The sequence below is a fragment of the Aythya marila genome (assembly GCF_965140915.1).
Source record: "Aythya marila genome assembly, chromosome: 3".
In the NCBI taxonomy this organism is placed as follows: domain Eukaryota; kingdom Metazoa; phylum Chordata; class Aves; order Anseriformes; family Anatidae; genus Aythya; species Aythya marila.
The window spans coordinates 56,136,383-56,151,019 of record NC_139044.1 but is presented as its reverse complement, the minus strand read 5'-3'; the positions used below and the strand labels follow the sequence as shown (position 1 = coordinate 56,151,019).

Genomic DNA, 14,637 nt, shown 5'->3' with positions numbered 1-14,637 from the left:
CTTCCTCTCAATAAAACTAAAGCAACAAAATGGAAGTTGAAATGATTTCAGACTCCTCAGAGGGCAGAAAGCATGGTATAATGTACTGAAGACTGTTGCCATATTCCAGTCAATCTATTTTTTTGTTTCCCCACTTTCAGCCCCAAGCAGTTTGAAGACTATTAAATACATCTGGAATATATAAATGAATGAATAGACTGCCATTTGCAAATCCTCACCCAAAATTAAATAATGTGGCTTCTTATTAAATGGGAGATTATTACTGTCCCAACATAGGCAGCAGTGTTAACAACAAGTCTAGCAGAATTAAAGAGCTTTCTGAATGCTTTGACAAATAGAGTGCTAATGTCTTTGATGAAAAATTACTTTTAGCAAGGTCTTCCAAATATTTTCTCCTGTTTCAACTGTATTTCAGTCCCACTAGATGCATCTGTTCTTCACAAAGGAATTCTAGTAGGCACCAGGACATTTTTTCAATAATATTGTTCAATTACTTTACCGCCAGAGCTGGTCACATATTAAACTCAGGCTACTTTTTAATGAAAAATGACTTTTCAGTTGAAATCAAATATATACTTTAATTATTTTTCTTATTTTAAGGGGAAAAAATAGATTTTTTTCAAACTTTTTTTTTCTTTCAAGATTAAAGAAAGCCTAAATCCACACTGCTTTCATTTCTGAAAAATAGAAGGTTTTTTGTATTAACCCTCCCTGCACAAAACCAGCTGTAAACAACTGAATACCTGCAATTTAATTAATCTGCAATTCTCAACGCTCAGCCATGGATTTACTGGTTAGAGCTGTTGACCTCTCCCAGATACAGAGTAAGAAGAATTCCCCACTTTTTGAAAAAAAAAAAAAAGGGGGGGGGGCAGCTTTTGAGCTTTTATTTCAGCAGAGGAGAATGGTCTGTCCACAGAGAAGGTTCCCTGAAGGATCAGGGCACAATTCCTAGTGCTGCCACTTAGCTCGGGTGTCTTTAAAACACAGGCAGTGCTTCCCTGCTTTAGAGGATCTTTAGAGGCTGGCTGGCGCTTGCCAGGCTCCCAGCTGTTGCATGGGGCTGATGGAGCGAGCGCCTGTTCAGATGTCGGTTGTGGCACGACACTTTGCAGTATGTCCGTAGCCACCCTGAGGTCAGCCACTAATGTTGCTAGAGTCATTTCAGCTCCCTCATCCCTTCCGAAGGCTGATGGAGGGGGAGACCAAAGTGCCAGCTCCTGTTAGTTTCCTTGGTCTTGTGGTTATTCCTCAATGTTTTGTGACTTCTCCTAGGAAGGGGAGGTTGGAAACAGTGCAGCAACTCCCTCCCAAACATTGTTGTGATCTGCCTGGCTCCCTAACCTACTACTGCATCCTCTCTGCTTCCCAAGATATGCCTAGCTGAAGGCATGCCGTGAATCCCTGAATCCCAATCACATGAGTCACCGAGATGCATGCTGCAAACCCTGGGCTCACATTCATGGACCCTGTCTAAAGTTGCCCTGGAGCTGCAGTCCATTAGTTTTAAGTCCCAGTTGCTCTCTGCTTTCAACAGCAGAGAGAGGTCAGAACAAGAATAAATTTCTCAGGCAACAGCCCAAATATTCCTCTGGCTTTTCCTCTTGTGCTTCTTCTAGCATGTCTACGTTGACATTTACAGAGGCAGATACACTCACATTTAATAAAATGATTTTAAATAATGTGCTTAGATTGGGTGCTTAAACTATTGGATTTTATCCACGGGATTTTCTTCTCCCGCTGCCATGAACGTATGAGGTCAGTACCTTCAGGCCCTTATGTGGCTGTGGACCTCACACCAGGACTTTTCCGAGTTTGACCTCCGGACATGGGAGAGGTGTGGTGCTGTGGGCTGAGCCCAGTTGAAGGCACTGCCAACACCCACATTCCACAACAAAATCCATCACTGATTTCCCCTTGCTTTGGTTTAGACAAGATGCTTGTTCTTTGTTTGCATGCGTTTCTTCACAGATAAAGTGCTTTTACATGCTTTTTTTTTTTCCAAGCCTCACAGAAATCTAACAAGGGTAAGGAGGAGGTTTATAGAGCATAGTGACAATAAAAGATAACTTAATTATTGATAAAACTAAAAATATACCACACGGCAAGGAAATGTACAGTGGTAATCCCTGCTGGTCCCACAGTGATTGGCTGGAGTCTCAGTATACTTCTCATCCCTTTGTTAAAAGCTCTTTTTTTTGGTTTTGTTTTGCTTTTTTCTTTGCAGTAAAATGGCAACATGGTAAAGTGGTACCTGGTGTTCCTGAGGTGAGAAAGAAGTGTTAGCATCTACTAGAGTTACCTCTTTAAAGTTTAGGATTTATTGAAGGGCCATAATATAGTTTCAGGCCTTTTATTAGTAGTTCTGCTGCTCTTGGACATTTCATCTAAGGAATAGTGTGGTTTTTTTGTTTGTTGGTTTTGTTTTGTTTTGTTTAATTTTATTCAAAAATTGAGAGCATTAAGAAGTTGGTTTGAGACTAAAAAAAAGATTTCTAAACAAAAATACCCCACAGTTTTGGAGGCTAATAGGTCAAGTAATTAAAATACTAACACCAGTCCAAAACCACAACCACCAACAAAACACACAAAAAACATATTTTTCTGCAAGGGAAAGTTCAGTAACACTCTAAGAGCATGTTGAAGCCGCAGCACAAGAGGAGAAACAAAAGGACTGAAGTTCCCAGCCTGGCATGGATGTACCTCATGTAACCTGTTTATCAAGTGCTGTTGCCAGTAGAACGGGCCAGGTTCAATCACTTTGTTATTCTTGCTGAAAATAACACTGGCTCGGGACCCCACATAGAGACTTGCAGAGGTGAATCACACACGTGGGTGCCCCTACCCTAATAAGCAGTCTATAGATACTTGCTAGCAGTGGCTCCAAAGGCTTAAAGGGCAGCCTTATTGATGGGATTAAAAAAATAAGCATGTAACATGGGAAAGCCAGTGACTGATAATAAGTTGACAGTATTAGGTAAGTCTCTTTTCCCGGAGATGCCGTTCTCCAGTGTAAGGCCTCTGTAGGAGTGAGCCTCAGGCATGTCAGGGTTGTTGTTATCTCTCTTCACCAATGAACGTCTGTAGTGATCATCCCTGTGTGTATGGGTTTGCTCTGCAGTTCTCACACTGTGGGTATTTTAGCTGCAACAGAATGATGTTATAGCTAACGTTATGAAACACATCCAGTGACTGACCGAGCTGTTCCCACCTGAAAGGCATCTCCATAATCTTCCACCTCAAACACAGTCGCACACAGTTTGATCATTAACGACGAGGAAACTGCATGTGGAGCTGAGGCCTTCCTGTTGTCTCTCTGTTCCTCAGCTACAAAATGTTGACAATTACAGGACTGTTGCATTTATAAAATACCTTGAGTGTGAACAGAAGAGATTTCTTAAGTGGTGAAATGCTGCAGGTCGGGGCAGTTCAGTTCTCCCTTTCCGCTTTCACCCCAGAGAACCAAGGAGATGGTGTCAAGACCATGCATAAAAATGCAGCAACTTTTGTGGGCCCAGTCCTGGTCAGGAAGAGGAGATGGAAGAAGGGGTGGGGAGGACTGACAGTACTGGATGTAAAGGCCAGTAACCAAACAGCCTGGCACTTGGGAACACAGATGATGTTCCCAAGAACGTTCTGATCATGGATCAGAGTCACAGAGTTGCTGAGGTGGGAAAGCACCTCTGGAGATCATTTTGTCCACCTCCTCTGCTCAAACAGGGCCACCTAAGCCAGTTGCACTGTACCATGTCCAGTCTGCTTTTGAATATCTCCAAGGACAGAGACTCTGCAGCCTTCAGTGTTTGGATAACCTTACAGTAAAACAAAAAGATACTTCTGACCTTTAAAGAACAGTGTCTTGAGTCACTTGCATGTATGGGTGACCTCAGTCCCAATACAAGCATCCATCTCCATACAGAAGAGATCAGACCAGCTGAAAGATACATGGCAAAACCTTACAGCTGCCTTGCTTTACAGTTTTCTGAGAAGGTGCTGCAAAGGAGGTTCTGTCTTGAATCCTTGTAGCAGTAGGGGAATATGGATAAGATTTTTGATACCAGAAGAATGTATTATGATCCTGCAATTATGACTGAACTGATAAACTTCTCTGACCACATTTAGCAGGGTCCTGGGAAGGAGACCAAGGGATACCTCACACCAGCTGCTTAGGACCTCAGCAGATTTGCTGTTGCTGCGAGGCTGGAACAGAAGTCTTTGAGGACTTCATTCTAGGAACACCAGGCAGAGTAGGAAGTCCTCTTTTCTCCAGGGTTCCCCAGTGTTTAAGAAGTGAGACCACTTATCCCTTTGCAGCTCTTCCCCTCAACTACTGCTCTCCGAGGAACCACTGGCCCCACACAACAGTTCTGCTGCCCTCCTTACTAGGAAAAAAGCTACCATGTGGTAAGAAGAATCACATCGCATCTTCAGCTCTTCCTGTTTCACATCTGGGATAGACAGGCCATGCAGTTCGCCGATACCTCAGTGAGACCAGTCTGGCTGGGGACAGAGCTCGTAAGGAGGGAATCAGAGCCAGGCTTACCAAGGTTAAAGTGAACAGAAAAAAGCAGGCCAGAGTCTGCAAGACAACACAGAGAAGCCAATACAGCTCTGCTACAATCTGATTATCTTGAAGCCCTTTGGTATCACATGTATTCAATATCATAGTCCTCTTGTGCTTATGATATGTTACCCATCACTGCAATCCTCAATCAGTATTTGACAGCAGGAAACAGTAGTGTATTTCCCATTAGAAGAGTTTATCAAGCTCTGCATTATCTGCAATAAAGGAAGATTACTTGTTTTTGCAGAGTTCAAAATTTAAAAGAAGGCAACATAACAGATAAACTCTGTACAGCAGTTTACATCCTCTATTTTACAATATTCAGTAAATATGTACAAACATGCATTTACAGATGAGGTTTTCAATGTCCACGTTCACCAAGAAAAACAGGTAAGTAAAATGTGTTCTATGTAAGGAATAAAGTTGAATTTTGCTCTAAAAAAGATCGTTTCTTATTTGCTGACATTTTACATTATAATGGCATAATCTTGAGATTACTTGATGTGTAGTTCGTCTTCAGCTGTCATCATATAGCAGGCATGGCTCAGAGAAGACAAGTGCCTTAGTTCAAGCATGAATGAAAGGCAAAACACCTGCCAGTCTCCATATATGTTCTTCTTCCCATGACCCTTCTCCCAAATGTGTACATTTGTGTGCTTGTCCAACCACTCTTCAGCCATGCAGCATATGTAGAGTTCAGAAAAATGGGACATTATCAGGATTCAAAAGTATTTTAGAGCAAGGGGAAAAACTTCCTTGCATACTATGCTGGTTAACACTGCGATCTTTCTCATTCTAAGCATGTATATGCATGATTTAATGTGATACCATTTGTACAAAGTATGCCACCCTCTTGAGACCCTTGTATTTATCTGCTTTCAATTACATTTCAAGTATTCAGAAAGTCTCCTATACTAATCCCGTCCAACTTGGAAGCCACATAGCTCATGCATGAGACTGTCAAACATGAGTAGTTGCAGATGTCAATGCACCAGTGGCAGGAATCCAGGAAGATAGATCAAGGCTTAGTCACTGAAAAATACATGCCAGCACATCTCAGATACATAGCATTGTAGCACCTCATAAGGAAAACGTGTCGTGACAGGAAATCAATAACCTCTTGGAGGTGATCTGGTTTTGAAATATTCTTGATTAATTATGCCAGGGTGTGTTTGGCAACATTGCCTGATCCAGCATTAACCTAATGCTTTTTGCATGAAGCGCTATTGTAACTGGTCTCATAAGTCAAGCCTGATGGTTCAAGGCAGGTTTTAAAGGGTCAGGTTATAGATTTTGTAATGTCTTTGTGTCCGACGTTGCTGCTTTTACTATGGAGTGTAGGCTTTTATTATCAATCAAAATAACAATTGTATTAAAATGAACAATACCATTTAGGACTAATTGAGTTTGAAGCATGGTGATCCTCCTAAATAAAGTATGTCATACAGTGGGCAAAGTAAGTAGGGACTGTCAGTGTATTTTCATGACAGAAGACCGTAGTTCAGGATGTTCCCCAGGCTGGTTTGCAGAGGAGAAGCAGCTCTAGAGGACACGCAGGGGGCATACCTCCCTCTGTCTTCTCCCACCTTCCTGCACAGCCTCATTTTCCCCCTCGACAAGGTTTCCAGCCATACCTGCTACTTGGGCTGCCCCTGGCAAAGGCAGGCAGCTGCCCAGTGTCAGCACAGAGGCTGGAGGAGCGTGGAGCTGGTGCTAGCGCAGTGTTTGTCCAGGGGCACAGGCACAGCTGCTAGGGATGCTGTTTCCTAACGCACCTCTGCCTTGCAGTGGAGTACACACTGTTTAGGAGACGCAGGGCAGTGCTTGTCATGCAAAGCTGATTACGGACAGATTGCTGGGTGCAGTAATGAGACCACACTCGTGTTATTCTGCTACTGTTTTCTGTAATACGGGAGCAAAAAGGCTTAGGAAATCATGTCACTCCCCACAGAATTATTTACCAAAGGAGTTTGCATGTATAATCTAAAGAAATAGTTAAATATAGATAATGACAATGCCTGTGAAATAAATTGTTTGAACCAACTTGCAGATAAGTTGCAGTTACCATGTGATAGATGAACATTTGACCTTTGGCTACCTCACCTGCACAACACCCAATAAATCCAGCTCCTCAGTAACCACTTCCAAGATTTTAAATTTCTGAATAGCATCAAAGAGCCACCATTTGAAAAAGAAACTGCCAAAGAATGGATTCTTGATTTTCCCAAATGTGGAATTTCTTTCCCCAAATTACACTGGCCTGAAGCCCAGGACAAGCAATATTCAATCCTGGACCAGAGACAGATTCAAAGTCCAATGTCTTCAGGTTAGAAAGAGGATCCTTTTGCTATCATGAAGCCAAAAATATCCTTCTGTGAAAGCCTTAGTGCTGGCCGTGGAAGAATGCCAGACACTAAAATCTAACACGGCACATTTTATGTATAGATAAACTTTTCAAATCAGTTAAAAGAGCTTTAGAAAGCATATTCATACAAATTATTTTCTCCTTTTGAGGCCTGTGTAATTGGCCTCATGATATGGAAGGAACTGGCTTTTCAAGGAGAGGAATACTATTTTCCATATGAGTAGAATTGCTTTAAACCATTGCTAAAATACATCTGCAAGCTTTCTGTAGCGACATTTGTGCTAGGAATACATGAGGCTCAATGAATTTACTAGCACTTCTTCATCATGACCTGCATAAACACCCGGCAATCATTCATGTAAATTAAATCTGTTGTACACGTAAGTCTGTCCATATATATCTATAAACATTGATTTTAAGGATAATTGTAAGACACGAGAAAATATTTCTTTGCCTGGATAAACCTTTTTGAAAATGGCAGGTTAGGAAGTTCTAGGACAAATGGTTTAACCGGTAAGAGGCAAATAGGCTGAATAAAATATATAGAAAAATACTTTGCCTAATATTTTGATTAATGAGTGAGTGATCCTTGCACAGGACATGCATGTGTGTATGTCTGTTCCAGTCCTTACTGGCACATTTTCTAATGATTTTGTGGCAAAAATAAGGACTTGAGGTTGAAAGTAAACTGGACCTCACAAGAGTTTGCTGAGGTGTGGCTGATTGAACAGCAGCTGAGCTTTGTTGGTTGCCCTCGTACTTTAAAAGTCTCCTACCAGTAATGCAGGGCACACTGTTGGGAGCTGATGGGGGGAGTTTGGGCACGTCCTTGAAGGAACAGAAAGTCTGGCTAAGGGATTCCAGCAGAGAGGGAGAGGTGACTTACATGACATTGTGTTTTGCATGTGTTTCATGATACCCAGATATGTGACGTGTATTAAAAGCAGTCATACCAAATTGTACAGAGGTGAAGAATATTAAACATGTAGCATGACAGTGCTGTTTCAGTTGGCATCATGGCACTGGTATTACCTAATTTTGCTATTCCAGATGGGCCACATCCTATCCCATTCTGTCCCTGCCACCATCTTGTTTCAAGTCCAGGAGACCAAGATTTTGTTGTGTCTTACATTAAGGCATCATCTGCACCTGCCAAACATACGGATTGATGTGCAGGAAGGACCTGCAGTAACTCAAAGAGGCCAAGACAGAAGTGAGGAGGCATCACCCCAGGAGTTACTGAATTGGGGTGAGGAAGGCACAGAGGGGGTCTCTTGGACCAGTAGGACAGGAACTGATGGGAGAGGGACAGCTCAGAGGGAAACAGCTGAGAAACGTCCAAATGCAGAGAGGAACCAAGACAGTGAAAGAGGTGATCTCACTGAGAGACGCCAAAAAGGGCCAAGACGTCTCAGAGCTATAAACTTGACTGAGTAGAGGCACTTTCTTACCAGATTTCCATTACTTCTCTGTATATGCTTGCTCTTCCTAGGCCGACACCATGCACAGGAACAGAGATGCGATCCTCCATTCCTCCGTAGCTACCCTACATGACCTTGAGTAAGGCCTTCCATCTCTGTCTTCCCATTCTGCAAAATGGGGATAGGACATCCTGCCCCTATAGAGCAGGACTGCTGCAAGGGTATGTTTAGTGAAGCTTCTGAGGTGCTGAAGTGCCTCAGTGATTGGCACTGTGGAAATTCTATAGATAAGCACCTATATATAACCTTCCCTGACACTAATGCAGTCACAGGGGTGAGAGCAGACTGACGATGCTGTTTCAGTATATAGTGTATACTGCATATGTCAGGAACAAGGAGAACAAACCCGTCAACTTTAGGTATGTATGGAGAAAAGGATACAATTCTGATTACATAAGATACACCATGTCCACTGAATGTATGTACAGAAAAGAGGAAAAGAGGAGCTAGCATTAAGGAGGAAGTGTTAATTTTCTTTTCAAAGGACTCTACATTCATATTGATTGCAAATGGTTGTCTCTGGCTCTTGCGTGTTTTGTGGCGTTGTATGGTATTAGTCTTTGTTCAGATCATGGAATACTTCTTCCTCTCTCCAACCTACAATAATAATTAATGAGCTGTCTGTGGCTGCCTTGGAGTGCATCCTGTGCATCAGTGTGTCTCAGTTAATAGTCATAATTTCTCATTTGTAAAAGGAAAAGTGCTACCAGCACTTTCAGTCTCAGAAGGGTTCAGACTCACTCAAGGATTCCAATTTATTATGCACCCATTTCTGATATCCTGCTGCTCTCTTTATGGATTAGGCTGCCTTGGTGGAAGGTATCATCCTTCAGATGACACATAAATACTCTTGCCAGCTGTTCCCTTCTCAGAAGTTTCTCAACAAGTAAATCACGATCGTGCCCCTTGTTTTACCAGTTTCTGATCTGGTTCTCCACTTTACTCCAGTAGGAACATGCGGAAAATGCAGCTTTATTACTGGTATTACTTTGCAAATGGTGCTGACTACAACTGTAGAGATTTTAGGCCTAGTAGTATCGGTTTCTAGGGAGAATACACTGGTTGTGATATTAAATGAAGAGGAATGGGCAAGGTTATTTTGCTGAACATTTCTGTAAAGTCTTTAATCTTGGGAGCTGCACAAACTCTTGAGCAGCAAGAAGGAGATGCAGACAGGTTGCTTCACTCACTCTGACATGCAGCAGCTGTTTAACAACACATAATCAAGTTGGGAGCTCGGAAAAAGAAGCGAAGGATGGCGTCCTACTGATGGAAACTAGATTTTTGAGAGGAATTTAGGAAGACAGAAAACGGAGGCAGCCAACAGATGCAGCAGTTCACACAGCCATTTGCGCAGAGGGCACCAAGGAGGGGCTTCAGACGGATTCATGGCAGCATCAGCAGCCTTTGGTGTGGTGGTGACACAGCACTGGGCAGCTTCCCCAGCAGGTGTGGGAGCAGCCCTCCAGGTCCCAGGCTGCAGAAATTATATAGATCAGCACATAAATGTAGGCTCCTTACTCCAGGAAAGCTTCCAAGAAAGCTTCTGCACCGTAACTGGGAATCTGAGGAGGCAGGTGCTCTTTTAGACTGCACTCCTGGTCTTAAAGGCAATCCTGGTCAACCTCTGCAGATCAGGGCTGTGTGGCTTAGTGGGAAGATAGCAGCACCACAGGTTGTGCTAAGGACAGAAGATACCAATACTCAAAGCCGTTGACTTAGCACTTTCTAAAAAGCTTTAAAGTTCCCTTTGGAGCACAGTTAGGGGAGGACAAAAGGCTAGTCAAGGTACTGATGAAAACAGTGTTAAAAAAAGCAGCACTTACTAGTTGGAAGATAAAACATACAATCAGGCTTTCAAGAGCAAGCATTTAATTTGCCTAAAGACTATTACAGAACTCATTCCTAATGTACTTGATTTACATAAAATCTCTTCTTCCAGCTACCTGTTGCAGAAGTGCAGCCCTCCATCAAACCTCAGTTTGTCAAGCCAACATTTCAGATGTGCTGCCTATTCATAATGTGCTTTTCCAGTCTAATATGTCATCAGGCACATATATGCCATGTGAGGGGAGATGTGTGTTTTAAAAATACCTTTTGAAGACTGTGTCTTTCAAGCAGAATTTCTCTCAGAAAGTTGTTGCAGTGGTTCAAGGAATTAACCACCTGCAGCCCTCAGGGTGGTTTTCGCAGTGTCCACTACTTGAGCTTCACTCAGAGGCTGCTCCTTTGGAGTCAGTCTCGGAGAGTTTCCTGGATCAAACTGTCCATACGATATCCTTCCTGCAAATACCACCTGGACTGTGAGTCAGGGTGGTCTCTGTCTGTCTTCACGTGTCGTTACCAGCAGTTGAAGGTTCAGCAAGCCAAATTTCTTCCCCACTTGTAGGTGACCAAACCTCAGGAAGCAGCACTGAGTGGTGGATGCAAAATGGGGAGGAAATTGCAGTTTGCTGCTCTGCGGAGACCAGCACTTGCTAGCAGATCTGTCAAATCTCCTTCCTTTTCATTTCTTTCTGTAGCAATAAAAATGCCTTATCCATATAGTATTTTTCACTCGTAATAGCATAGATTATTACTGTTATAATACACAATACTAGTCATTATGTTCCATAAGTTGCCCTTTTCTTTAAGACTTTAAATGTTGCAGAGTGACAGCTTCTTCTACAGTGAGTAATCATCCTCACCATTTTGAACCTCCTCAAGCCTGAGCCTTCTCTTAAGTAAGCCTCTAGAGATACTTTGACAAGCAGGGTGAGAAATGTGCTGTCCTTCCCAGGCCTGTACCAAGCTTGATGGTGAGTCAATGGGATCAGTCCCCGAGATACCAACTGGGCATCTTTGGTGGGCACTGCATGACCTTTAATAAACAGGTCAAGGAAGCATCAACATTATTTTCGAAGTGTCAGATTCCAGCTGTCCCAAGTTTATTCAAAAATCAGGTGGTAAAAAAGTTAGAGGGTATGAATTGTCTGGCCTTCTGCACCTGTACTGCTCCCAGTAGATCTCACTCCAAGCACATTTGACTCCCGCTCGCCTTTACCAGGCCTTCATCCAGGTGCCAGGCTGATTCACATTTGGTATTCATAGCTTGAGTTTTTGGAGATAGGTCTGTTTGACAGAAGGTATCCCTGCTTACAAAGGGTTATGCTTTTTAAATTAACGTTTTTGAAGGGGCTGGAAGTGTAGGAAAGGGAAATTTTGTCTTTTTTGTAGTTTGGGTAAAGCATCTTCAGTAGCTTTTTTTAAGTGGTGGTTTCACTAGAATGTCTTAAGCTGAAGTTCATCCTTGGCTTTTTAAAACTGTGCTGTTTGCAGGTAGCACCTGCATTTGCTCTAAGTGATTAAGATTAAAGATACATGTCTGTTTTTTCTCCTTTTGCTTCTAATTGCACTGTGCTTTTTGACAGGATGTTGTACATAAAATCCTCAGTGCTATAGCTCATTATCCTCTTTTTTCTCTTACCTTTAGAAAAGAGCAGAAAGGAGAATTTAGGAAAATAATGACCTATTTTATTATATAACCACAGGAAAAAAAGAAAGGAGAAAAGGAGTCTGGATTAGAGAGCAGTTACTGAAATTATTTTAACTACTTTTTAATTGGCAAGCTACTGAGTTGTTATTATCAGTGAAGAGTGCATCAACAAGCAGTATCCAAAGTGGCAAACGCTTCAACTGAGAAATACGGTTCCCAAGCTCTGCAACTGTCATGTGTGTTACAAGCAGTTAAGACTAAGTGACTGTGTCCCAAGAATACGTCATACAAGAAATATCAAGGGTGGGTTTGGGAGTTAAAAGTCTTTGCCGTCTTCTGTTTGTGCCTCTGAAGAGGTTATGGAGCCAGGGCAGGGAACATTTGCACAGCCTCCAGCTACAGGGTTTTGGGGGCTGTGCAGCGAGGTACTGATCTCTGTCTAAAGACCCTTTTCACCCCGATGTAAGACTTAGAAGCGATCCTCCAGGGCTTGCATCACTGTCAGTCCCTGTTAATGGACTCTGGAGGTACGGAGCAGTTAATAGACCTCTCCTCTAGCAGTGGGCACCTCTATTACAGAACGCGTGTAAAACATCTATGTGTTCCCTTGATGCTGTTTTATACTGTTTAAAGGGATGGGGGCGGAACAAGTTGTTAAAAGATGAAGATATTGAAAGCTCCCCTAACTGCTGTATTATCCACCTGACATTCTCCAAATGCCAGTCATTAATTACTGATGTATTGAAAATCAGAGCAGTTATCCAATTCAAATTATGTTACATCTGTGAGCCAGAGCCTTTCCATTATCTTATCATTTCCCATTCAAACAATTCTTCCTTCTCCACATTTGTTAAAGGCTCAGTACCCCGCTGTTTCTTCTCATGGGAACCTGTTATGCACGTATGGATATTTCTATTCCAAGACTGTCTTGCCTTCATGTTCGTGAGGGTCTACAGCGTAACTACTGCAAATGTACCAGTTCGGCCCTCCATCACCCCAAAGTACTACATGTGCACATCTCATGGTGGGTTGTGGCCAACATAAACCGTAACCTTCGTTTCCAGACATAATGTGGGCCCGAGGTGGCAAGGCAGAGCATGTTTCTGGAGCGTGCAGTAATGCTGGTTCTAGGTGAGGTGTGTATTCGGAAATGATGGGGTTTATTTCACGACATGCTTGTGCTTCGGTTTTCATGCCTGCCAGCACTCTGAGATCTAGACATCAAGTGCTGGGGGCAGGCTAGATGCAATTTTTCATTCTGCTGACGTTAATTGGATGAACAGACCTTCTCAGAAGGGACAGTGTAGGAAAACACGTATGGAAAAATGACAAAATAAGGCCTTTCACAGCTAAATAAAGACAAGTGGCTGAAAAGGTTTTTACAGCTTTGGCTTTCATATGTTTCATTTGGGAATCTAAAACCATTTTGCACAATAACTAACAAATTAAGATTCACACCACCTTTCTGAAGAAGGTAATTGCTCCTGCCTTGCAGATGAAGGAACAAAGGTATTGAGGCTATCATTTGAAAATATGTCCCCTGTTCTCAAGTCCCCAGATTGAGATACATTTAAAACTGATTCTCAGAAGCATTAAATACCTCCATTTATATTCATACATTTGGCATTGTTTGTGCCTAGAGCTTCTGAAAATCAGACACATTGCCTCTTAACTTGGACAGTCAAAATAACCAAACTGATGTGGCAAACATCACAGAGCAATTGCAGGCTGAGCTAGGACAGGGATCCCTGTCCGCTCGGAATCCATGTCCCCTCGTGCCACATCCTGTTTTCACTCACTGAGTGTCCTCCTTGGATCTCTGGCCAACATGAAAAGCATGTTCTGCTCACTCAGTTTTCCCCCCGCTCTCTTAAACGATTGAATGTTATAGAGGTAATATTAAGCATTCCGGTTATTGATCTACTTTATAGAGTCATATTACCTTTTCTTTCTAGCCATCCAGAAACTGTCTTTATTTTTTTGTGATTAAGATTCTTGTTGCAGAACTAGCATGGAAATGCAGTGAGAATCATTTGTATCACCTGTTTTTCCCCTGTTGTTTTGTGTTTTATTTTTTTTAGCATACAACAGTTTTGCCCTTTATATTAATCGAGATGAGAACAACACATCATCAGTATCCCAGCAGGAGCTGCGGACTGGCTGCAGTGTGCACCTTCGCTGTTGGCTATATTTTATGGTAAGGGCTGTACATGCTGTGTTTTCATATTGTATTGGGGGTTTTGTACTGCTAAATTTGGGCACATATTTCATTATGGATATAATCGCTAACAGATTCACGCTGCATGCCTCGTTTGGTCCAAGACCTGGGCTTTGTCTGGTTTCCCCAGATGCTTATATTTTTAGAAAGTATATGCCAAACCTCACACAACAGGAATTTGTTGAACAATCCCATGTAAGCAGTGGTCTTTCCAAGGGTACATTTTTCGACCTTTTTTTTTCAGGCTAAATGTTTTTCTTGGACCTTCGTTTTATTGCTTAGGGGTTTTGTTCTATCAAATAAAATCAAGAATAGGCAAATGATTTCCTGCATCGGTATTTACGCGGCAACAGAAAAGATAGAACACCGTCTTTTTTCTTTACTAGTTCATAAATTCTTCCTGTAAAATTGATTGCAGAATAACCTAGTAATCCAAACACTCTGGAGTTTATTTTTAAAAATGCAAATGTTTGTGAAAAACTAAACAGCAATAACCTTTTCTATGCAACATTAAATTCTGTCTTTGGGCAGTTT

At 42.2% G+C, this 14,637-nt stretch overlaps 1 protein-coding gene across 1 annotated transcript in view; it reads left to right on the top strand.

The window, feature by feature from the left end:
* Positions 1-14,637, top strand: part of AIG1 (androgen induced 1) — a 122,550-nt gene that overhangs the window by 94,974 nt on the left and 12,939 nt on the right. The window contains exon 4 of the mRNA XM_082758197.1: positions 13,967-14,082. Within this exon, the coding sequence (XP_082614323.1) occupies positions 13,967-14,082 (116 nt within the window). The remainder of the gene's footprint in view (positions 1-13,966; positions 14,083-14,637) is intronic.